The 24442-nt window shown below is 37.4% G+C and overlaps 1 protein-coding gene across 2 annotated transcripts in view; it reads left to right on the plus strand.

The window, feature by feature from the left end:
• The window catches only part of LOC136877312 (juvenile hormone esterase), a 138229-nt gene that overhangs the window by 84983 nt on the left and 28804 nt on the right, over positions 1-24442 (plus strand). For both annotated transcript variants that reach the window (XM_068228502.1, XM_068228503.1), the window contains exons 5-6: positions 11620-11773; positions 15544-15719. In XM_068228502.1, the coding sequence (XP_068084603.1) occupies positions 11620-11773; positions 15544-15719 (330 nt within the window). The remainder of the gene's footprint in view (positions 1-11619; positions 11774-15543; positions 15720-24442) is intronic.

The raw sequence follows: 24442 nt of genomic DNA on the forward strand, positions 1-24442 counted from the left end.
CGATGTCTAAACTCTCCTTCCTTCGTTTTCAATGGTCCCAAATTTTCCTCAATATTTTCCTTTTTTTCTTTTCTTTTTTTCTATATTATATTTGATCCGCCTTCGTATTAAATATATTTTTATTTTCTTCAGGACATGTAGCGAGAACTCTACGGCTTTAATAATATCATTTGAATGTCAGATGAAAGTCCTGAGAAAACTGTGGATGATTCTAAGGCGTGACAATGTCATCTTTTTTAGCAATTAATGCTAGTAACTCCCAGTAATTACCTCTGTTATCATATTCTTCAGTTTCTCGATGACCCCTGAAAGGTAATCAAAAGAAAACACACAATATCTATTGAAGTGCTGATAATATATCTGTTATTTTTACTAGCTGATTATGCTCACCAATTTTCTTTCTGTAATCTGTACTCTATTCGGGACCTTCCGAACTGAATCATATCAGCAACCGCGTTGAGGTGAGACACCTCATTGCATTTCTTTAAAACTTTGAAACTATATAAATTCTCCATACCATCGCTTCCCCAACCATTCTTTCCTGAGGAAAATGTAACACACAGCCAACAATAGTTTATTCATTTTTGCACAACCGAATAACCAATGCAGATCTCTGTACCATGAGTCATAAAAATATATTTTCGATTCCTTGACTAAATTTTGAAGAGAAGGCATAGGTCTAACTTTTTCAATTATGTCTTTCTTTTCTTCAAAGGTTCTTAATGAAATTGGTGTGTTCATTAAACTTTCTATTATACATGAGCATTCTGGGCCCACCAGCTCACTTATTTTCAAGATGGAAGTGACAGCACTTATTTTAACATTTAATAAGTTGTGCAGTACTATATGCTATCCTTACCTAAGACAAATTAAATATAAATTCACACTTTAACAAGAAAAGTCATGTCGTATTATAATAGAAAACAACAATTAACACAAATTATAACAATGCATTTTTGAGCGCGGTGTAAATTACGGAGAGGACTGCTCAGTACCAACAATTTAAGTGTTCAATACCACTTTGCATTGTGGTAACATGACAAGAGAACACAGGAGAATACATCTTGGTGTCGAGGGATGGAGAGGGGGCTTTGCTTGACACGCGCAGTAATACTCGCCTTGCTGTTAGAAGAGATTCAACGCGTATCCACTGCCTGGAGTTGGTAACAGTCTCTCTCTCTCTCACCTTTGACGGTGGCTATCTACTGAAATAGAGTTCTCACGACACGTCCCGATGAAGAAGCAATTATATTAAATACGAAGGCGGATCAAATATAAATGGGAATTTGAATAAACCGCTGCTGTTAGTAATAATTCTGAAGTGGGGCTTTGCCAGGATGATAGTGGGGGTGTCTGGAGAAGGGGTTTGTGTGTCCGAATGACAGTGGAGAGCTGGGCTGCTTCAGCACGCCATGAGTGAGTAAGAAGTGCACACGTCTGTTGCACAATGCTTCATTATCAAATTTCTTGCAAAAGAGGGCACCAAACCTTCCAAAATTTTGAGTTGGTTCCGTGCGCAGTTTGGGGAAGAGTGTACGAATGGGCTAAAAATTCATGGCAGGAAGAGAAGCTGTGGAAAATGAACCTCGTGGAAGGAGACCACGGACAAGCATCACTGCAGACAACATTGTTGCCATTCGTGAATTTATTGGCGAAGATCAGCAAATAAAAGTTTCATAAATTGTTTCAGCCGTAGGAATAAGTTACGGAAATGTTCAAACCATCATCCGAGATTAACTCCATTTCAGAAAATTGTCTGCCAGGTGGGTTACTTGTCTCCTCAATCAGGAACAAAAAACTTTATGCCAGGAAGTTTGTCAGAGATTCCTGGATCACTATGAGGAGGAAGGAGAGGAATTCCTGCATTGTGTTGTGACTAGGGCTGAAACTTGGGTGCACTATTACACTCCAGAGTCACAGCAAGCAAGCATGGAGTGGCAATGAAGAGAAAAAGCAGGTCCGGTCAAGGCCAAACCATGCCCATCTGCTGGAAAGGCGCTTGCAACCGTTTTCTGGGACTCTGCGGGAATTTCGCTGGTCTATTTTCTTCATGAACAAAGCGCAATTAATGCAGCCTATTATTGTCGCTTTTTGGATGAAGCAACAGCTGCCGTATCGCAACAAGCAACACCGCCAACAATCCGAAACTCCATTCTTCTCCATGACAATGCAAGGCTGGATACTGCTGTCTTAACGTGGGAAAACTGGAGGAAATTCAGTAGACACCTCTGGAACACCCTCCGTGCAGTCCAGATTTATTGCCTTGCGAACACCATTTCTTTGGACCACTCAAACAAGACCTAGGAGGACAGCAGTTCGATGATGATGCAAGTGTAGAAGAGTTCGTGCGCAACTGGCACCACACACGTTCCTCTTCCTTCTATCAGAACGGCATCAAAAACTTACCAATCTGATGGAGAAAATGTGTATTTAAGGCAGGACACTAAGCAGAAAAGTGATCTCTATATGTGTATTTTCTTTATTCGGTTGATGCAATAAATTTTAAAAAGTAATTCCCGTTTATATATGATCCGCCTTTGTATTAATATTAAAGAGCACTAGATTTTTATATTTTCAAATTGTTACTAGTGTTAAGGTCATTGTCTATGTTTGTAAACATGTGGTTGTAGTCGGTCATGCGATCACTCATGGCTGAGTATCTGTTGTATTCCTTAGCCCCAACATGTTCCTGATACCTTGTAACAAAGTTTCTTCCAGTCTGACCAGCATACGTAATGGAACAACTTGCACATTTCAATTTGTATACAGATGAAATTTGAAATTTTTGTCATTATGAATGATATGAGTGTTATAAAATAATTTAGAGTTTGTGTTAATAATAACAATAAATTTGAAAGTGCAGATGTATACAAACTGAAATGTGCAAGTTGTTCCATTATGTATGTTGGTCAGACTGGAAGAAACTTTGTCACAAGGTATCAGGAACATATCAGGGCTAAGAAATACAGCAGATACTCAGCCATGAGTGATCACATGACAGACTCAACTACATGTTTACAAACAAATTGAGAAGAGTCCATTTTTAATAATATAACATTAGAAGAAATACCCTTTTTTCTACTTGTGTTAATTTGTGTTTGATACTAAGGTGGTGATTATAGATTTACCATAGCCTAGGAAGGGAAACTCCTCTCAATATTATTGTGTTGCAATAAGGATTTTGAAGATTCACTGGTACAGCTTGGAGAATTCCCAAGATATTTGTCGAGGAGTATTCCTGCTGGGCTCATTAAAATGTTGTTTTCGTCTTTACATTTGTGTTACCGGCAAGTAACTTTTCAATGAAATGACAGTTCATAAGAAGATATTTTAACTTATCAATTTTAATGTATACGTATTTTTAGGACCACAATACCACCATTATAAGGACACAGTATACAAAGATCTGTACATTCAAGAAAGAAGACACAATGTTCCAAAAAACTTTCTAAATGATTTATCTTTAGAATACCAGTATCTACTTGTCAACTTTGCACGTATTTTCGTATATCCTTATATCTTCCAAGAAATTCTCTAAATAGTATTAAATGTTTGAGAAGAACCGTTTCAACTATTCTATTTGTTTTGTAAAAAGTAAGTTTTTGCTAAATATAAATTGTGTTGGTAGCAGGTAGCAATCCTCTTCGGAGACAGCCCTACCCTGGGAGTGGCACCCCTGCATATGTTGCTTCTAAATTTAGCATTAATCAGAAGAGACAGTTTCTTGTAACTCGGCCAGGTAATTTGTTGTGCTCGTCTCAGTTCTTGAGTAATAATAATAATAATAATAATAATAATAATAATAATAATAATAATAATAATAATAATAATAATAATAATAATAATAATAATAATAATAATATAGGATCGTTTTTATATATAGATAACAGGTAGTGCCAGTGTGCCATCACACCACCAATGTACCAGTAATGAAGAAAGAATATGAGATTCTGTTCATCCCAAGAACAGTTTATACACAGTTCAAAAAATTAGGGGAACATCCTTTGTAATGTCTGGTATGTGAATGTTAATTTGGTAGATGGGGTTCCAATGGTTGTACAGCATACCTTGGGACCTTAGCTATTCAGGGTATGTCAAATCGAATTTATACTCCATCTGTAGGTGTAGCCAAGCATTAAACTGCCAGGTGACCCCTCAAAACAATGTGAATAGTGGTGCGTCTGTGTGTCGTTGTGAGGTACACAGACTACTGCGGTCATTTGAGTAATTTGTACGTCAACCAGCATATCCCATGAGACACCTTAACGAGGTTCAAATCGCAAGGGCCATCACTTTGATCCTGTAAGGATGGACTTTTGTCGTGTTGCTGTGGATCTCAATGTCTCTCCGTTAGTTATTCATCACTTGTGAAATTGGTATAATGAGACAGGTCAGTTCACAAGGAGGGTTGAATAAGGAAGTTGTTCAGCAACTGCCAGAGAACTGCAACAAGACCTCAGGAGGGTCACTGGAGTCACGGTGTCTCACCAGACAGTAAGGAACAGGTTAACAGAAGTGTCCTTATGACCTAGACGTCCTGTTCGAGTGTCCCATTTAGCACAGCAACATCGCGCAGCTTGCTTTCTTTTTGCCCGTACCCATGTCTCAACTGGCAACTTCGCCAATGGAGACCTGTGTTGTTCACAGGCGAGTCCAGATTTCTCCTGACACAGCATGATGGATGTCAACATGTATGGAGATGCTGTGGTGAGCAGTACATGCCAAATGTTGTCCAGGAAGGCGACCAATTCGGACAAAGTTCTGTCATGGTGTGGGGTGGCATCAGTTTTGATGGCCGTACAGATCTTGTCGTCGTCCGTGGTAATCTTACCACTGTGGGGTACATTGAGCAGATGTGTTGGTTGCTGCATACGGTGTTGGCCCTGAATTCATACTCGTGCACGACAATGCCAGGGCTTATTTAGCGCTTATCACCAGAGCTGTCTTGCAAGAACGGGACATTAAAGGGATGGAATGACCAGCAGTGAGTCCCGACCTTAATCCAATTGAGCATGTGTGGGATAGGCTTGACAGAAGTGTTCTTGGGTGTCCTGCTCAACCACAGACTCTCCAAGACCTCGAACAGGATCTCATTGAAGAATAGAACCTGATACCGCAACATGACCACTGTCGACTTATACGGAGCATGCCACATAGGTGCCAAGCTGTGATAAATGTTCATGGAGGACATACACCATACTGAATCTCTCCAACTGTGGTAAAAATCCACCCTGGAGGACTTATCACTTTGTTTTCGCCCTTATTTGGACATTTTCGTTTGTGTTCTGAAAATGAACGGGAATCCATCCACGTTCTTTTGTATATTTCAACGGTAAAGAATAAAGGCTTAGTTGGTAATATACCTGGGTGTGAGGTATTGTTTTGTGGAGCATGGCATATGTTCAAATACATGTTCCCCTATTTTTTTTAAACTGTGTATTAAAATTAACTTAAATTTCAAGAACACAAATGCATGTCTTATTCAGCCTTCATTTGAAAGAGCATGCAAACCGACATGTGCCTGTCAGAGTATGTGCGCCAGATCTCACGGGCACCACATCCAGACAGACATAAGATACTGAACAAAAAATTGTTTGGCTCAGTTGGAATAGGGTTTTGTGTGTGTTGTAAAAGGCAGAGAGTGCGCCAGTGCCTGCGTGATGCAATGCTTCAATTTCATCTGCTAGAGTGTAACATGTACAAGCACACGTCAGTACTGCTGTATATTTCAACCACTAGGAACACCACAGTACAGCATGTGCCAAGCACAACACTCAGTGTTACCAATATAGGATATCTTTGAATAAGATATTTCTCATTCTCTCATATTAAAATATACACCTAAAGATCTTTTTTTAACTCATATTAGCGGCAGAAATAAATCTGAATTTGTAATGTAACAATCTGGAATTCTTGCAATGAATTTTACTCCATTTCATTAATATGGGGCACAGTTATCTTTAGCTACCAGAATGCAAGCACAAAATATCAAAAACAGCTAACTTTTCTGGTGTTTAAGTGATTATGGTTAGCAGTGTTAAATTAATTTTGTGTGTAATCATATATAGCGTGCAGCAGATATCCCTTCCAAATTTCCAGTACAGGCCTATACGTGTGTATGAAGTAGCCTTGAAGTTGAAGGTACGGCATTTTGTAATTTTCGGTTTAGCGGCTACTGACATTGTGATCAAGTGCTTGTGATTGCAATCCTATTGCACTGAAAAAACAGGAGGTAATGAGCCCATCTTATCAATACTATTCAAAAGACTATTTAATATACCGTATATCATTTAATTGTACATGTTTGAGAAAAGATCATCCTCTTCTTCAGGGAACTAATATTTCACAAATTTGAATGACTTGATTGAAATTATAAAATTTGAATTTGTGAAATATTAGTTTGCTGAAGAGGAGAATGATCTTTTCTGGAAACATATGATTAAATAAGGGCCTATAATTAAATAGTTTTTGAATGGTATTGACAAGGAGGACTCATCTCCTGTTTTTTTTGACTGCAGTAAGATTGTCACAGGAAGTAGTCAATATGTACGACTATAGGCCATTAATATGATCGAGTTTATAGGTTTCAAGTGCTTGTGCACGTGCGTATGTTGACAATAGCAATGGTTATTTATTCCTATGTGAGGCAAGCACATGTTACTTTCAGTACCATTCTTATTAGTTCATTTGAAGGTATCATTTGAAGTTTTAGAACAAACACTTTTGGTAAGTAGGTCTTACATATGTTTTCTCTTTTTTCCCCCTAGAGATGATGTTAATTTGTTCAATAAATTTCTCAAAACTGGACTTATAAGAAAAATGCACGTGGATTAAAGTAAATATTTATCACTGCACCTGGGAAACTGGAGCTGATTGATGATGATGATGATGATGATAAAGTAAATATTTATTTTAATTTATCAATTTATAAATTATTTTCACTAGATACTTCATTAAAAGAACAGTCTTGTACAACAGCACAGTAAATAATGTGTTTTCATGCAACTTACAGCATAAGTAAATATGTACTGCTGGTCTTGCAACTTTTAAATGATATGTTTACAAATTTTGAATTTGCTGGCACCACCAATAGAATAATCACCAGCCGCCACTGATAGATAACAATTTCATACTACATAATATTTTAGCTTCCATATAAATGATGTTAAAATAGTAAAACCCTAACAGTTTGTTATATTCATATACTTCCGTGTTAGTACCAGTAACACAAGTTTGGTAGAGCGTGAACTTTTATTCGTGTAGTCAAAATCTCATTTGCATATAATGCGATTCATGGGTGGTATGCGCCAAAACACACAGTACTGGATTTTCACACAGTTCTCGTGCACATGGCCATTCATGAGCGTATCATTGCATCAGCATTGTGTGTTCCTAGCAGTGCAAGGAACGTTGTGCTGTGTGGTTGGATTTGAAAATGGGTCTCATGATGGAGAAAGATGTTTTCATAGTTGAGTATTATTTTGGGTTTATTTGAGTATTAGTGGGTTCAAACCCACTGTCGGCAGCCCTGAAGATGGTTTTCTGTGGTTCCCCTTTTCCACACCAGGCAAATGCTGGGTCTGTACTGTACTTTAATACTGTTTCCTTCCCACTTCTAGCCCTTCCCTATCCCATTATTGTCACAAGGCCTATCTGTGTCAGTGTGAAGTAAGGCAAATTGGAAATTACCAAAAAAAAAAAAAAAAAAAAATTAATAAGGTGACACAAAGCAACACAGTTATGCTGTATATTGTTATGAAATTTTTTCATACTGGTATGGTAGAGTATTGTGTCAATGGAAGGGAAAGTTTGGTAGTCCAGTAACTTTGTCTACCAATGAGAATCATGGACATGTCCTCTATCAGGTGTAGGCATCACTAAAACAAAGTCTTCCACAAAGATTCTTGAACCTGAATGTTAGCAATACATTGCTTTGGCGATTGTTTAAAGACATGGGTGGATTACCATACTGAATACATGTTGGGCAACGATTGACGCACAAGATATGCATCTAGGATTGTGTACTGTGCAAGTGTTTTGGCCGTGGTGTACGAAGATAAAGATATCTTATTCAATGTGTGGTTCTCCAATGAAAGTCGCATTCACTTGGATGTTTTCATCAATCACCAAACAAATCACTTTCTTGGTTTCGAGAGGTCAGATGTTAAAGAAGAAAGTGTTCGGCTGTACAGATCCAGATCAAAAACTGTGCCTGCATTTCATGAAATGATCATATTGTTTATCAGGAATCTGCAGCAATCTATGTTCCAGGTTATGCTTCAAAATCTGTGTGACCATTCCAAACATAGCCTGCAATGTGATGGCGCACATTTTGAACATTTAATTATTGTCCCACTAATTAATAAATAACGTCTCCAGTACTGTATACTAATCTAGTACTGTATATTTTGGTGCATAATGTATTTAAAATATATAGATCTATTGGTATATTTTTTACAGTGCGTACGCACGGTCATTCTATGTTATCACCTAGCTGTTGCGAGCTTCATGGGTATATTTTAGCATTACATTACAACCACGGTTAGGAGTTTTAGGTGCGCACCTTTTTTGTAAGGGTAAATTAAAGCTGTTCAAAAAGATATCACAGTGTGAAATTTTGTTTCTACTCATAGTTGCAAAAAGAGTCATTTTTCATGCACCTTTTTCTCTTTTTTTGGGACCTTTATCCCTTTTTTTCCCCAACCATGCCCATAATCCCCTTCCTCCCACCTTTTTTTAATTCATTCTATAAGATTTCTAATCAATATAAAATATTTAACTTTCAATTAATGTCTCCTCAGCTTGCTGTGTACATGTGAATAGTAAGCCCACCTCTTTCAGTAAATACCGCACGGAGCTGAAAGCACATCTGCAACAATGGAGAACAATTGTGTGTTCGACAAAACCTCTTTCTCTCACTTTACAGCTATAATGTAGCCTGCAATAATGCAGCTGACAATGAGTGATTCTATTCCTCCAGAATCAGTAGCCTGCTGTTTGTGAATGTGAGTTTGTTACTGTGAGAGCCGTCATCTGTTCACATGGAGGTGGAAGCTGGTGACGCAGAGATGTCAGCAACTGCACTCGCATGGTTCCCTGAATTGAGACTGGGTTCTGCTCGAAGCTAGTAGAAATTGCTGAGACTGCAGTTCCAGCATGAATGAGAATATTCTGGTAACTGTCGCGGTGTTAGAAGAGAGTGTGGACTGCAAGTGAGCGAGTGAGTGCAAGAGTTAGTTGTGTGATAGTCGCACTGAGTTAGCAAGTGAACTGGTATTAGCACTTTGTTACATTACTAAACGAGTGTACTACTAAATTTTACCATGCCAAAGGTGTCCAGTGCCCGATTTATTGCTCTGGCTGAGGAATTCAAACAAGATTTCATAGACTCTGATGGAACTGTTATGCGATGTACTATTTGTGATTCAGGAAGTTTGTTAGATGAAAAACACCAGCGAGATCGCATCAAACAACACATTTCCAGCTCTAAGCATCAAATGAATAATACTCTTCAAGCAAACAAATCACAGCAACCTCTATTACAAAATGCGTTTCAACAAAGTTCTTCAAAAAGCCAAAATTTGAAGAAATTGAACATTGATTTGTGTGCAGCTCTTACACAAGCAGGAATTCCACTCAATAAGGTGAACCATCCAGCCTTCAAGGGATTTCTTTAAAAATACATAAAGATGTCAATGACTGATGAGAGTACTTTAAGAAAAAGCTACATGGAGCCTGTTTACCAAGAAACAATACAAAAAATCAAGGAGAAAGAGTCTGATTGCGATGTGGGAATCATTGTGGATAAAACCATAAACTCAATGGAATGATATGTTTTGAACATTTTAGTTTTTCCCTTAGCAGGGGAGAACGTTAAGCCCATGCTGTTAAAAATGTATGAGCTGCAGAAAGCCAATACCAGTACAATAATGCAATCAATTATGGACTTCTGCCAAAAACTCTGGCCTATTGGTATCTAGTTTGAAAAACTTCTTCTTGTGGTTACAGACCAAGCTCCATACAGAGTTTCATCTGTTAACCAATTGAAACCTTTATTTCCTAACTTCAAGCTTGTGACATGCTTGGTTTATGACCTTCACAGGGTTTGTGAATCCATAAGGAACGAATACGACATCGCAAATCAATTCATCTCTGCCCTGAAGACAATTCTGCTGATAGCTCCAAGTTGTGTTGTTGCCTACAGGGAAACCATTGGCCTGCCCCTTCCGAATTTGCCGGTCATTACTTGCTGGGGATCGTGAATTGAGTGTGCTGCTATAGCCTATTGTGTGAAAATTTTGATAAAATTAGAGAGTTTGTGCTTTCATTAGATCCTGCCAACACAGGTGCAATTTCCAACTTCTGTTACCAGAGTAAATACTTAACTTGCAGACGGAACTATATTGTGTCCATAGTTACAAGTACCTGATTGCAGTTATTAAATTATTAGAAGAACAAGGTCTGGAAAAGGAAAAATAATGGGATATTTTTACTTCCATGAGGGAGCAGTTAGATGGCTTTTTCAAAGACAAACTTGAGTCTAGTCTTCATAAGATTCCAGACATTGAGGAATTTGCCACATCTGTAGAGTGGCCATTCAAACAATACAAGGTTTGCCCTACTGGTTTCTGTGGATGTTGAAAGAAGCTTTAGCATCTACACAGACAGTATCTCCTAATAGAAACAGACATACTTTTTAAAATGTATGTATGTTCAGTCCGTCAGCGATGCCGCTGGTGAGATCCTCAACAGCTCTGCCATCAGCTGTCATAGATGGCCCAGGCATCACCGAAGAGGCGTATAGGGAAATGAGGAGTGAGGTAGCTTCCCGTTGCTTTCCTCACCGAGCCAGAGTTGTTATTACATATCAGTCTGCCGAGCCCACTGAAATGCATACACAAACCGACCCTATGAACAACATTTTCACACCATTCATAGCAGGGAATGGCTGCATAATAATTGGCATTACTAGCATCGCTCATACCTCAGTCACTTTCATATTGTCAAAGCCAAGGATAAGACAGAGACAGATCTATGAAAGTAACAAAATTGCTCTAGCCTATACCAGAAGACATAGTGCACTATAAACACTAGGTCCTGTCTTGAAGTACAACAGCTTCATGTTTTTCCCTTCTTTTGATGAGTGATAATTTGATGTACTTGTTTGTAATTCAATAAACTAGAATAGAGTAAAGAGAAATTGTTGAATTAGTTAAATAAACCACCACCTTTTTGTCCCTTTTTTACCTTATTTGAACACCTTTTCCCTTCCTTTTTTAATCTGAAATTTGCACCTAAAAATCCTAACCCTGATTATAACACTAAGATTGAGCGGCAAAAGTATTATCATCATTATGTTTATGATGCCTTAATTGATCATCCTGACAAGTTTCATTGAAACTGATCTAGTTCAGGTCAAACAGTTTCCTTGTCAGTGTTCTGTGTAACATAAGAAGCATGCTTAGTCTTCAACGGAAGCTCATGAGAAGAGTCTCCTGTACAGGACTTCGAGAAGTGCTCTCATTTCCCATCTCTAGTACAGATTCAGATCATCATCATCCATCATCATCATCATCATCATCTTCACCACATGTACTAAAACTAGTTTTCTAATTATAGGACAAATGGGTTGAAATACCTCTGCATGTCTACGTTACTGTAGACGACACCTTCCTTCCACGTGCACCACGTCAGATACTCAAAGATGGTGATTACAACAAGGTGCCCCTGCTCCTAGGAATCAATGATGCTGAAGGACTGCTGCTTTTTAACAGTGAGTCACTTTGTATTTCTTGTGCAATGTGAACGTTTAATCCTTGAACAGACAATATTTAACTCTCTGATGGCAGATACTCTAAGAACTATATTATTATTATTATTATTATTATTAACAAAGAATTTTATTTATTTTATTTATCTGAAAAAGAGCAGTGTATGTCTTACATATTCAGGTTTTCTCCTCTGGTTAACGTTAATGGAGGATGGTTACCCATTTGTACTTTTCTTAAAACAATAATCACCACCACCACCACCACCACCTCTACCACTTATTATTCAATATTCTGAGTTTTTATGGTGACATTAATCTATATACGAATAAATGGAAGTCTATGTGTAGCGGTCTATAAGCCTATACAGGGTTTTCCATATAAAATCGGACTGCTCACACTCAGTTGAGCCAAGGCCCAAGGCTTGCCGGATGGCTGAATGGCTGGCTTGCTTCCCCCACACCTGTGGTTTGATTCCTTTCCTTCACTTTCAACAGTGTAGTCGGGTAATCCACATTCATTTACGAAGATGGAAAGACAATTATCTTCAAATCAAATCAAAATCTCTTTATTTGCAAATGAGGTGTCTACTTTGGTGGCAAATGGTATACTAAAATACATTATTGTCAAGCACTAAATATTAAATTAACAAGAGAAGAAAATTTTCCTGTAATACAATATTATACAATTTACGCTAACAATGTTTTCTATTAAACACACAGCTCATCCTTCAAAATTCTACTTATAATATTACAGTATGTGGAATTACTTCAAATGATACTATACAACTGGTATAAGATTAATATTTACATTGCATTTATTTTTTTACTTTTTTTTTTTTTCCCGTTCTGGAACCTAAATAGCATAACGACCTGCTGCGTCTTAACCAGAGCCCCTTTCGCCACTATTTTTCAGAGTTCCTGAAGGGCCTTCACAGCTACCGTAGCGGTCCCAGGGTCCTCGAAGTCCCCACTGTACTTCACCCCTACAGGCAGTCCCCTATTTTGGCTGTCCAAAGTCGTTAGACCAAGGGATGAAATTCATTTATTCACACACATTTTTTTAAAAATTTACAATAACCTGCACTGGTTGAATGCCCTCTAACACTTCATTTATTTTCTCTGTTGCTGTTTATTCTCTTCTTGAATATCTGTACATATTTTGAAAAAGAATCAAACACTACCCCTGGTAAACTGTTCCATTCCTTCACACCCTTCCCAATGAATGAAAATTTACCCCAATCACTTCTGCTAAAATTCCTTCTAATTTTATATTTGTGGTCAGTCCTGCCGATATAATTATTTTCCAACTAGAGCCTCTCACGGATATTTCCCCATGCTTCTTCTCTTGTATAGGCTCTATATAATCCTATAGGTCTAGTTTTCTTCCTTCTCTTACTTAAAGTTTCCCACCCAAGTTCCTTTAACATTTCTGATACACTACTCTTTCTTCTGAAATGCCCTGTTACAAATCTTGCTGCTTTCCTCTGCACACTATCTATTTCTTTTATTAGGTATTCTTGGTGAGGATCCCAAACACTGTTTGCATATTCCAATAATGGACGAAACATACTTAGGTAACTTTTCTCTTTTAATTCTTTGTTGCATCCTTTAAGTAGCCTCATTATGACATGTAACAATCTGTATGCTTTCCCAACAATGTCATCCACATGACCCTTCCAGTGCAAATTACTTTCAAATCTCACACCTAAGTATTTGCACTTGCCATCTTTTGGGATAACTACCCCATCCAAAGTATATTCAAATTCAGTTTTAAAACTCCTGTTTGTAAATGTTGTAACAGTTGATTTGCCTCCATTAACCTTTATATTATTCTCTTCAACCCATTGTTGGATACTCTCAAGGTCCCTTTGTAATTCTGAACAATCCTCAATGGTATTTATTTCCCTATAAACAATTATGTCATCTGCATACAATCTTATTTTTGATGTTATATTATTCCCTAAATCATTTACTTATATTAAGAAAACTAACGGACCGATTATACTACCCTGTGCAATTCCCTTCCAAACTTTCTCTTTCTGCGATACGTTATTTCCTACTTTGACTTTCTGAACCCTTGAATTTAGAAATGTTTTTACCCAACGTGTAACCCTTACGTCCAATCCTATTCCCTCCAATTTTTTTAATAATATTCCATGTTCCACTCTATCAAAGGCTTTGGAAAGATCTATGGCTATGCAATCTAACTGACCTCCTGAATCCAATTGATCTGATATGTCCTGCTGAAATCCCACCAGTTGTGCCTCACAAGAAAATTTCTTTCTAAATCCATACTGGCTCCTCATGAACCAATTTTTATCATCACATATCCCTCTGATGTACTTTTCTATTAAACTCTCCACTAACTATACTGGTCAGGCTGATTGGTCTGTAGTTCTCTGGTTTCCTTTTATCACCCTTTCCTTTATAAATTGGTATTATTACAGATTCCTTCCATTCCTTTGGTATTACACTATTATTTATGACATAGTCAAAGAGAAATTTTAAATAAGGCACTATGTACCACCCCATTGACTTTAATACCTCCCCAGTAATTTGATCACTTCCTGCTGCTTTTCCTTGCTGAAGCAGTTGGATTTCTCTGAAGATATCTTCATTTGTGAATGAGAAGCTTCTTGTTCCCCTCTGTGTCTCTCTCTCTCTCTCTCTCTATCTTCTGTTTCGGTTTCCAACTCCTGACAATCATCTACTGAATCTCTGAATTCCCTACTAAATAGGTTTGCTTTCTCAGTGTCTGTTAAATAGTGTTCACCCCCTTCTCACACCATTGTAGGAATTTGGATTCCTTTTCCTTTTTGATTCCTGATATGTATATACAGCTTTTTCCATTTCCCTTTGTGGTCATTACCCTCTTGAAGTATGCCATTCATATAATTCTCTTTTGCTTCCTTTTTCACTCTATTCAGTTCCCTCATTAGCTGTTTTCTTGTTTCTCTACTCTCCCTACCCTCTTTGATTTTCCTGTTTACTATTCTACATTTTCTTTTTTTCTTATTTCCCTTGTATAATAAATCTTTAGAGCAATGTATTTGTTATAGGTAAATGTTGTTATAAAAACAAATTGGTTCATCACATTTTTGCGGAGTTTATCAGAATGTCACTTCTGCATAGTCTTCTGACTTTGGTAAACCATGAGTTTGTATGGTGGTGGTGATTATTGTATTAAGAGGAAGTACAGCTGAACAATCATCCTCTATTAACACTTATCAGAACAAAAAAAGAGGTCCAAACTTTTGAAAAATGAAGTTTAGTAAAAGAAAGGTAAAGGACACAAAGGCTTGAAAACAAATGCCTCCCTAAGCCCCAAATTTATTTTTCTGAAGGGCCTAATATTATAAATATAGCAATTTTTGCAATTACACATTGAAGATCACATTGAAATACACCATCTTGTGTATATAAGGAAATATTGAAAAATATGCTCTTATCGTGGTTTTGCAGTTGCACGGTGATCTATGTGTTACAGATTTCTATATCAAGAACTACAAACATAGTTAAACATATGTAAGGACAGCTAAAATTAGTAGAATAATCATTATTTAAAGCTGAGTTTCCTATTGTATTCATTGTTATAACAATATCTGTCTAGGCTAATAAATATGTACTACTACTGCTATGGGCAGCTAGAATTGTACAATATGCATTGAAAACACTAGAACTTTCCATCATGTCTGATATTATACCATTATCAGTGATGCACTTCAAGAATGTTCCGTATTAGTATTACCATTACGTTTCTTTGTTATTTTCAGTAATCATGAAACATCAAACTAGGCTGGAATCTTTTAATGATAACATGGAAAAGATGGTACCGAGAGATCTGGAACTAAAACCTGGCTCTAAAGATTCGAAAGAAGTAGCTAACATGATCAAAGACTTTTATTTCGATGGCAAATTGACTCCAGAGAAAGCAGACCAATACAAGGATGTGAGTATTCTTTCCTACCCTTTGCACTGTCCCCATATTGCCGCCAAAGTCTGGTGATGCCCAAACAAGCCAGTCACTCAGGCATGTCTGGTTCTAACTCTTTAAGCAAAATCTAAAATTTTACCGCTAATACAGATTTCGGGGAACATATACTTCAACAGACCGGCATTAATATCGGGTGAAGCTATCTACTTAAATAATGGGCGGCAATTGGTTAAATTAATTACTAAGTTTATTCAAATAAACAGACATTAAACCACAAAATGATCAAACTCAATATAAAAAATACCAAACAAAACACACACATAAATAAATTTTCATTATATCAGCAGATGTTCACGAGTCCATCAACATGCTTAATCCAATGTAGAAATGCTTATCAGTTCAGAATCACATCACACCTGTGATTTAATCATGGGTGACTTGTATTCCATTAATGAGAAATGAGTAACTTAAAATTTTATGTCCGCAGACACTGTGGTGATGTCCTAACTGTCTACGTAATTATTTAGGGGGTATTATCACTCAGCCTACACTCCATCTTAATAATCGTACGACTGAGCTCGATAGCTACAGTAGTTAAGTGTGGCCAGTATCCAGTATTCGGAAGATAGTGGGTTCGAACCCCACTGTTGGCAGCCCTGAAGATGGTTTTCCGTGGTTTCCCATTTTCGCACCAGGCAAATACTGGGGCTGTACCTTAAATAAGGTCACGACCATTTCCTCGCCACTCCTAGCCCTTTCCTATACCATCGTCAACATATGACCTATCTGTGTTGGTATGACGTAAAACAAATTGTAAAAAAAATAAAAATAAAAAATAAAAAAATAAAAAAAATCATCATACATGAATCGCAATAACTAATTACATACAATCACATAAAACCCTTATGTGGATTTCAATTCACCACGGTAAAACACATTTTTACAACAAATCACATCAAGAAATCGGCCTGTAGCACATGCACCTGTAACATCATGACTTTCTCACAAGAGCATACACAAAAGAAACCGCACACTGGCCAAGAGAGACCTCTGCCAATCCATGTTCATCGTTTCTCAAGCATACCAACTCTGATTAACTGTCTGTCAATCTCAGTTTACTCTCCCTCATTAATCTCCTCTACTGATTTCCTAATTGTGCGTCGTCGTTTCTAATCTGGTGCAAACAATCACAACAGCTATGATTACTCACTCAATATAATTACTGTGGATATTCTCTGCACATAGACTACTATCTAAACAATCCTTGGGCCTATATTTCTCTCGTTAGACGATCCCTACATCCAGTACATGCGGAGATCACAAGCTCCTCATATTCATTAATTCCTCTCGAACATTTCAATTGCACATATCTAAGATGCAGGCAACCACGGCCCTGCCTTCACTTCGAAGAACATGCTGCTAAACATCAATATTACTGTCCCCAAGGCCTGTCAATTAATTGTCTATTCATGGCACTAACAGCTCTCTATCAAATTCCTAAATGAACTTCACCATAAAATAATTCCACAGTCCTACTTGAACCACATTACACTACCCAGCATGATTTTTGCGGCAAAGCATCTGATACGTGATTTTAACTAAATAAGGTCTCCTGATTTCAGAAATGTCATTGGTTCTATTGTATCACATCTAAATTTCATGTTATTTGCCATTTACTGTCTGAATATGTGTCATTGTGGCACAGTGCTGCTTTGTGATAACAGCAGATTGGCTGTTGTTAGAGTGGCTTTGGTTTGCTTTGTTAACGTTGCGTACGTTTGTTAATCCAAACCTCCTCCACAGACTATGTCCCCTCCATAGAATTAGTCAGATAACAGTCTATTTTTAGCTCGTGGTAGTGGCAATGCGCTGAAGCCAGTCAGTTGCGTCGTGAGTGTGGCGGAAGTCTGACCTTTTTATACTGTGTTGTGTTGCAAAAATGGCAAGTGTGTCAGGGATTAGAAGAAGATGTGTGAATAAGCCAGACTCATTCTGTTACGTGTGTGGGTGTTATATTATGAAGGGACTGAGTAGGCGAATAACTGCATTAGTGAAACGTTTATATTATGCATATTTTAAGGTAAAATTAGGAGACTTGTACAAGTTGTGGACTCCCCACATAATTTGTAAAACGTGCCTTGAAAACCTATGACAGTGGAGCATTGGGAAACGTAATGCCGTTCCATTTGGGATAGGAATGGTTTGGTGTAAGCTCCAGGACCATACCAGGGACTATTATTTTGCCTGTGTAAAGTAGTGGGATTCAATAAGAGAAACAAGGACAGTATTGTGTACCCGAATTTAAAGTCAGCAATGAGACCTGTTCCTCATGGACCGGAAATTCCAATACCTTCTCCTCCTATCAGTTTACCTAACTCTGATGGTTCCTCAAATTCTGATAACGAGCAAGTTGATATGGATTTTTCACCTGCCACAGATGCAGTAGGTCCACAATTGTTTCAACAGTCTGAGTTGAGTGATCTGATATGAGACCTTGGTCTCACGAAGGAAAACAGTGAACTGCTAGGGTCACGATTGAAAGCAAAAAACTTTCTTGCAACTGGAACTACCTTTTCTTGGTATAGACATAGAGATAAGGAGTTCAGGAAGTATTTCTAGAAGGAAGGTGATCTGACCTACTGTTGTGACATTCCAGGATTGATAGAACAGCTAGGGAGGGATTACAATCTTGAAGAATGGAGATTGTTTGTGGATTCCTCTAAGAGGAGCTTAAAGGCTGTACTACTTCACAATGGAAACATTCTAGCTTCAATTCCTGTTAAACATTCTGTTTCACCAAACGAAAATTATATCACAATGCAAACTGTTTTAGATAAAATCAAATATCATGAGCATCAGTGGGATGTCTGTAGTGACTTTGAACGTGTGTGGTATTCTATTAAGACAACAAGCAGGCTGCACTAAATTCCTTTGTTATTTATGTAAATGAGACAGCAGAGCAAGGGACAAACACTGGTCTAGACCTTCCTGGCCAAAGAGACAAGTTTTGACACCTGGTGTGAAAAATGTTACAAATACTGCCTTAGTTGACAGACAAAAAATTATTTTGCCACCGCTACACATCAGACATCTTTATGAATCACGAAGCAGTTCATTAAGGCCTTGGACAAAAGTAGCCCCTATTTCAAGTACATTGCAAGCAAATTTCCACATGTATCTGATGCAAAAGTCAAGGAAGGCATTTTTAATGGACCACAAGTTAGAAAGCTTCTGAAAGACAGAAACTTTGAACAGCCTATGAATGCCATGGGACTTGATGCATGGAAATTAGTAAGAGACTTCATAATGAAGTTTGTAAGAAATGTAAAGGATGAACAATACGAAACAATAGTGAAAACGATGTTGGGTGATATGAAAGATATCACTTTCCGGAAAATCTTGGGGCTGTTAGTGAAGAGATGGGAGAGAGGTTCCACCAGGAAATCAAGGAGGCAGAAAGAAGATACCAGGGGAGGTGGAATGAACCAGTGATGGCCGACTACTGTTGGTGTTTGAAAAGAGAAGACAAACTTGATGCAGTCAGATGCTGGGCAGCCAAGCGTTCATTCCAAGGGGACATCTAGGACTGTTGAAGTTTATTTTGCTCACATTTATGAATTCATAAAGATACTGAATAAAAATTACATTGTTTGTAAATCACGTTTAATTGTCAACATAAATTGCTTTCATTGCCTCAGAGTTAGTTGTTTATGTGTTTTTGTGTAAATCAGTATTATATTACAATAAATAATAAAAATTTCATTACTGAGCTCGATAGCTGCAGTCGCTTAAGTGCAGCCAGTATCCAGTATTCGGGAGATAGTAGGTTCGAAGCCCACTGTCGGCAGCCCTGAAAATGGTTTTCCGTGGTTTCCCATTTTCACACCAGGCAAATGCTGGGGCCGTACCTTAATTAAGGCCACGGCCGCTTCCTTCCCTGTCCCATCATCGCCATAAGACCTATCTGTGTCGGTGCGACGTAAAGCAACTAGAAAAAAAAATTTCATTGTAATTTTATACTCTCTTTCTTTTTTTTTTTTTTCCTACTTGCTTTACGTTGCACCGACACAGGTAGGTCTTGTGGCGACGATGGGACAGGGAAGGGCTAGGAGTGGGAAGGAAGCGGCCGTGGCCTTAATTAAGGTACAGCCCCAGCATTTGCCTGGTGTGAAAATGGGAAACCACGGAAAACCATTTTCAGGGCTGCCGACAGTGGGGTTCAAACCTACTATCTCCCGAATACTGGATACTGGCCGCACTTAAGCGACTGCAGCTATCGAGCTCGGTGAATTTTATACTCAATAATTATTCATTGTATATAATAATTAAAGACAATATTCAACTATTTCAAAATATATATAAAATACAAAAAAATTATAAATATTTCCAAAATGATTAACATTTTTCAGTACTTGTTATATGCAATATTCGGGTCTGTCTCTTATTTTGACTTACCTATTGTGAGAAAATGCGATGTGATACGTAGAAACGGACAATGGATTCATGTTCAGCGACCCAAAATCAGTCAAGACCACCTATCACACCTCTTGCCGCAAAAAAGAAGTTTGGAAATGCTGGGTTGTGTTATCAGTCTACTTTCTCATCTATATATATAAAATTGGATGTTGGTATATTTGACGTTAATAGACTCAAAAAAAACTATTGGACCGATTTCGCTGAAATTTTCGCAATTTGTTCTTATTACATCTGAAAGGGTTTATGAAGTGGATTGAACGAAATCAGTAAGGTAGTTTTACTGTTATGAGTAATTTTATGTAATTTTATTAAATTGCAAAGCCACGCCAAGATTGGATTGACTTGATGGACAGATTGTCGCTAGGCGACAGCAGCTTACGCTATATCACGATAGTCCAATAAATTAAATGGCGTATGGCTTTTAGTGCTGGGGGGGTGCCCGAGGACATGTTTGGCTCGCCACGTGCAGGTCTTTTGATCTGACTCCCGTAGGCGACCTGCGCGTCGTGATAAGGATAATATTTGCTGTATATAGGAGGATGAAAATACGCTGCAATAATTTATAAAGTACCTTTCTTGATAGGAGGTGCATTCTTATGCCTATTATTTTGAAACAGCAATCCAGCATGCCGTGATCGAGATGTAATTTCAGGTCATAGTAGCAACATTGATAGATCTGCCCATTTTGAAGAATGTAGCAGTGTATTACACATGTAAAATATTTAAGAAACTGTTAAAAATATAGAATATCAACAATGGAATGGCAAGAGATACCACCCTCCCCTCCTAACGAAGAGCAACTGGGGGTTCCCAACGAGCAAAGGCGAGTCTATGTAAACTATAGGTCTATAGGTGGGTATGTATGTATTGCATCTCCTCCTAAACCACTCGAGCTATTTCAACCAAACTTTGTACACTTATGACTTAGTACCAGGAAACAAACCTCGAGGTGGAAAGACACCACAAGCACCCTTGGGGGCTGAGTTACAAAATTAATCGAAAATAGTGTTGAATTCATAGGTTTCGGGGTCGCTGTGATAAATAGTGACACTCCGGATTTTTAAAGTCCAATTTCAACCCCCTTTGGAGCGGGAGTGAGGGGGGAGTAAATAATAATAATAATAATAATAATAATAATAATAATAATAATAATAATAATAATAATAATAATAATAATAATAATAATAATAATAATAATAATAATAATAATAATAATAATAATAATAATAATAATAATAATAATAATAATAATAATAATAATAATAATAATAATAATAATAATAATAATAATAATAATAATAATAATGTCCAGCTCCATGGCTAAATGGTTAAGTGTGCTGGCCTTTGGTCACAGGTGACCTGGGTTCGACTCCCGGCAGGGTCGGAAATTTTAACCATCATTTGTTAATTTCTCTGCACGGGGGCTGGGTGTATGTGTTGTCTTCATCGTCATTTCATCCTCATCACGACGCGCAGGTCGCCTACAGGAGTCAAATCAAAAGACCTGCACCTGGCGAGCCGAATCCGTCCTGGGATATCCCGGCACTAGAAGCCATACCCCATTTCATTTCATAATTTATTTATTTACAGAGTTTACGCCCACATTGGAGCACTTAAATCAGACTACAACAAATTTGTCTTCCTTTTCTTCTCCCAAAAAGTCTTGAGTCTGGTTAACCTGGCTGCCCTCTCCACATCCGTTATAACATATTGTTTCCTCTGTACAGTGGTCAGAGGAAGCCTGATGCATTTATTCTTCAAAATACTTTTCTCGCCTCTGTTTTCTATGGTTTGCATGGTAATATTCAACTCCTCCAAATCACTTTGGACTTCTTTAAACCAATTGTTTTTTGATTTACTATTCCAAAAGTAATTAAATAATTGTTTTAAAACTTTGTTATCATTTAGTCGAAATATATGACAAAAAAAGGGCAATTCTTCTTTTTCTCATCATGTCTGTGATGGACTCGCTTTCCTGATAGATAACCTCATTCGGCAACTATCTCCACTGTCCATCCACCTGATGTTTCTTGTTTATGATTGTCCTGAGTATCCTTCGATCAACTCGTAAGCATTCTGTTGTTGATCTAGTATTGAGTTTAAATAATGTTTCACAAGCATAAGTTGCTTCTGGTTTAATAACAGAGTTATAATGCCTAAATTTAGCATTAATCGAAAGACATTTCTTTTTGTATGTAGGCCAAGTTATCCATTGTGCCTGCTTCAGTTTATATATTCTGCTCTCTATTGATGGTTTTTCATTGCAATTCCAAGTGAGATTTTCACCCAAATATTTAAATGTACTTACAATTTCAATTCGTTTATTATTATTTAATAATAGCTCTGAATTTAAAGTTCTGAAAGTAACTTAGGCATTATTTTTGTTTTATCATACAAAATTTGCAATCCAACTTTTTTTGCTACATTTGCAAGTTCTTCCAATTGAACTTTAGCCTCTTCAAAACCATTTGCCAGTATCGCAAGATCATCCGCGAATGCCAAGCAATTTAGTTTGATATTTTTTCCAATTTTGACTTTTGGAGGACGTACCTTAGTCTACTCTCGCATGACCTTTTCCAATACACAATTGAACAATAATGGCGAAAGTCCATCTCCCTGGTGGAGGCCTGTTGTAATTGCAAATGATTTAGATAACTCATTTCTGAATCTAACTTTAGATTGAGTATTCTTAAGAGTCATACCAATCAGGCTAATAAGTTGTGAATGTAGACCAAATTTCTGAAGGACATTCAACAGTGATTCACGATGTATACTATCATACGCCTTTTGAAAATCAAGAAATGCAATAACTAAATTTTTGTTTCATAATAATAATAATAATAATAATAATAATAATAATAATAATAATAATAATAATAATAATAATAATAATAGAAAATAGAGTCGAATCCATCATTTTCAGGGTGACTGAGATGAATAGTGACACTCCAGAATTTGTTGAAGTCCACCCTTTGGGGTGGTGGGGACGAGGGGAGAATGATATATAAAAATGATCGAAAATAGTGTTGAATCCATAGTTTTCGGGGTCGCTGAGATGAATAGTGGCACTCGGGATTTTTTAAAGTCCATATTCAGCACCCTTAGCGGAATTGGGCAACGGGGAGTGAGATATAAAAATATTAATAATAGAAAATAGAAGCCCAATCCATAGTTTCGGGGTCGCTGAGATGAATAGTGACACTCCGGAATTTTTGAAAGTTCATCACTGTTTGGGGTGGGGGGCGAGGAGAGAGTGAGATATAAAAATAATAGGAAATAGTAATGAATCCATAGTATTCAGTGTCGCTGAGATAAATAGTGACAGTCCGGATATTTTAATGTCCATATTCAGCACCCTTAGTGGGAGGGATGAGGGGAGAGTGAGATATACAAATAATCTGAAATAGTATCGAATCCATAGTTTTCGGGGTCGCTGAGATGTATAGTGACACTCCGGATTTTTTAAAGTTCATATTCGGCACCCTTAGTGGGGGTGGGATGAGGCAGGAGTGAGATATAATAATAGAAAATATAAGTCGAATCTCTAGTAACATAAAAATGATTCTGTCACAAGACCTATTTCAACCTAACTGATTGACTTCGTTCGATGATTCCTCTCTGCATCCAGCAATTACTTAACCATGATCTACTGCTTTAAACTGATTTCAAATTAAGCCTGAGATTGACATCTAATCGAAATGCACACTGACCCTTGTTCCAATTTGAACACACAAAATTTTCAACGGTGAGTCTCTAAACACCAATAACTGAAAATGGCAACAATTTCATTCAAAATCACACTCACTGAATGGCTTTCACATCCATGCTTATATTCATAACACTGCACATGCAACTACTCAAATGCGTTAGACCTGACATGATCCTAGAGGCTGATATGCTTACTTTGCATTTGCCTCGGTCCTTTACGTTTACTGATTAATACGAATATTAACATTCTCTTATATACAATCACTTCAAATTACATGACTTTACTGTTTCTCACAAATAAAATGAAATGGGGATGAAAATCAATCAATCAATCAATCAATCAATCAATCAATCAATACTGATCTCCATTTAGGGCAGTCGCCTAGGTGGCAGATTCCCTAACTGTTGTTTTTCTAGCCTTTTCTTACGATCGCAAAGAAATTGGAAAATTATTGAACATTTCCCTTGGTAAGTTATTCCAATCCCTAACTCCCCTTCCTATAAATGAATATTTGCCCCAATTTGTCTTCTTGAATTCCAACTTTATCTTCATA

The sequence above is a fragment of the Anabrus simplex genome, chromosome 7, assembly GCF_040414725.1.
Source record: "Anabrus simplex isolate iqAnaSimp1 chromosome 7, ASM4041472v1, whole genome shotgun sequence".
Lineage (NCBI taxonomy): Eukaryota > Metazoa > Arthropoda > Insecta > Orthoptera > Tettigoniidae > Anabrus > Anabrus simplex.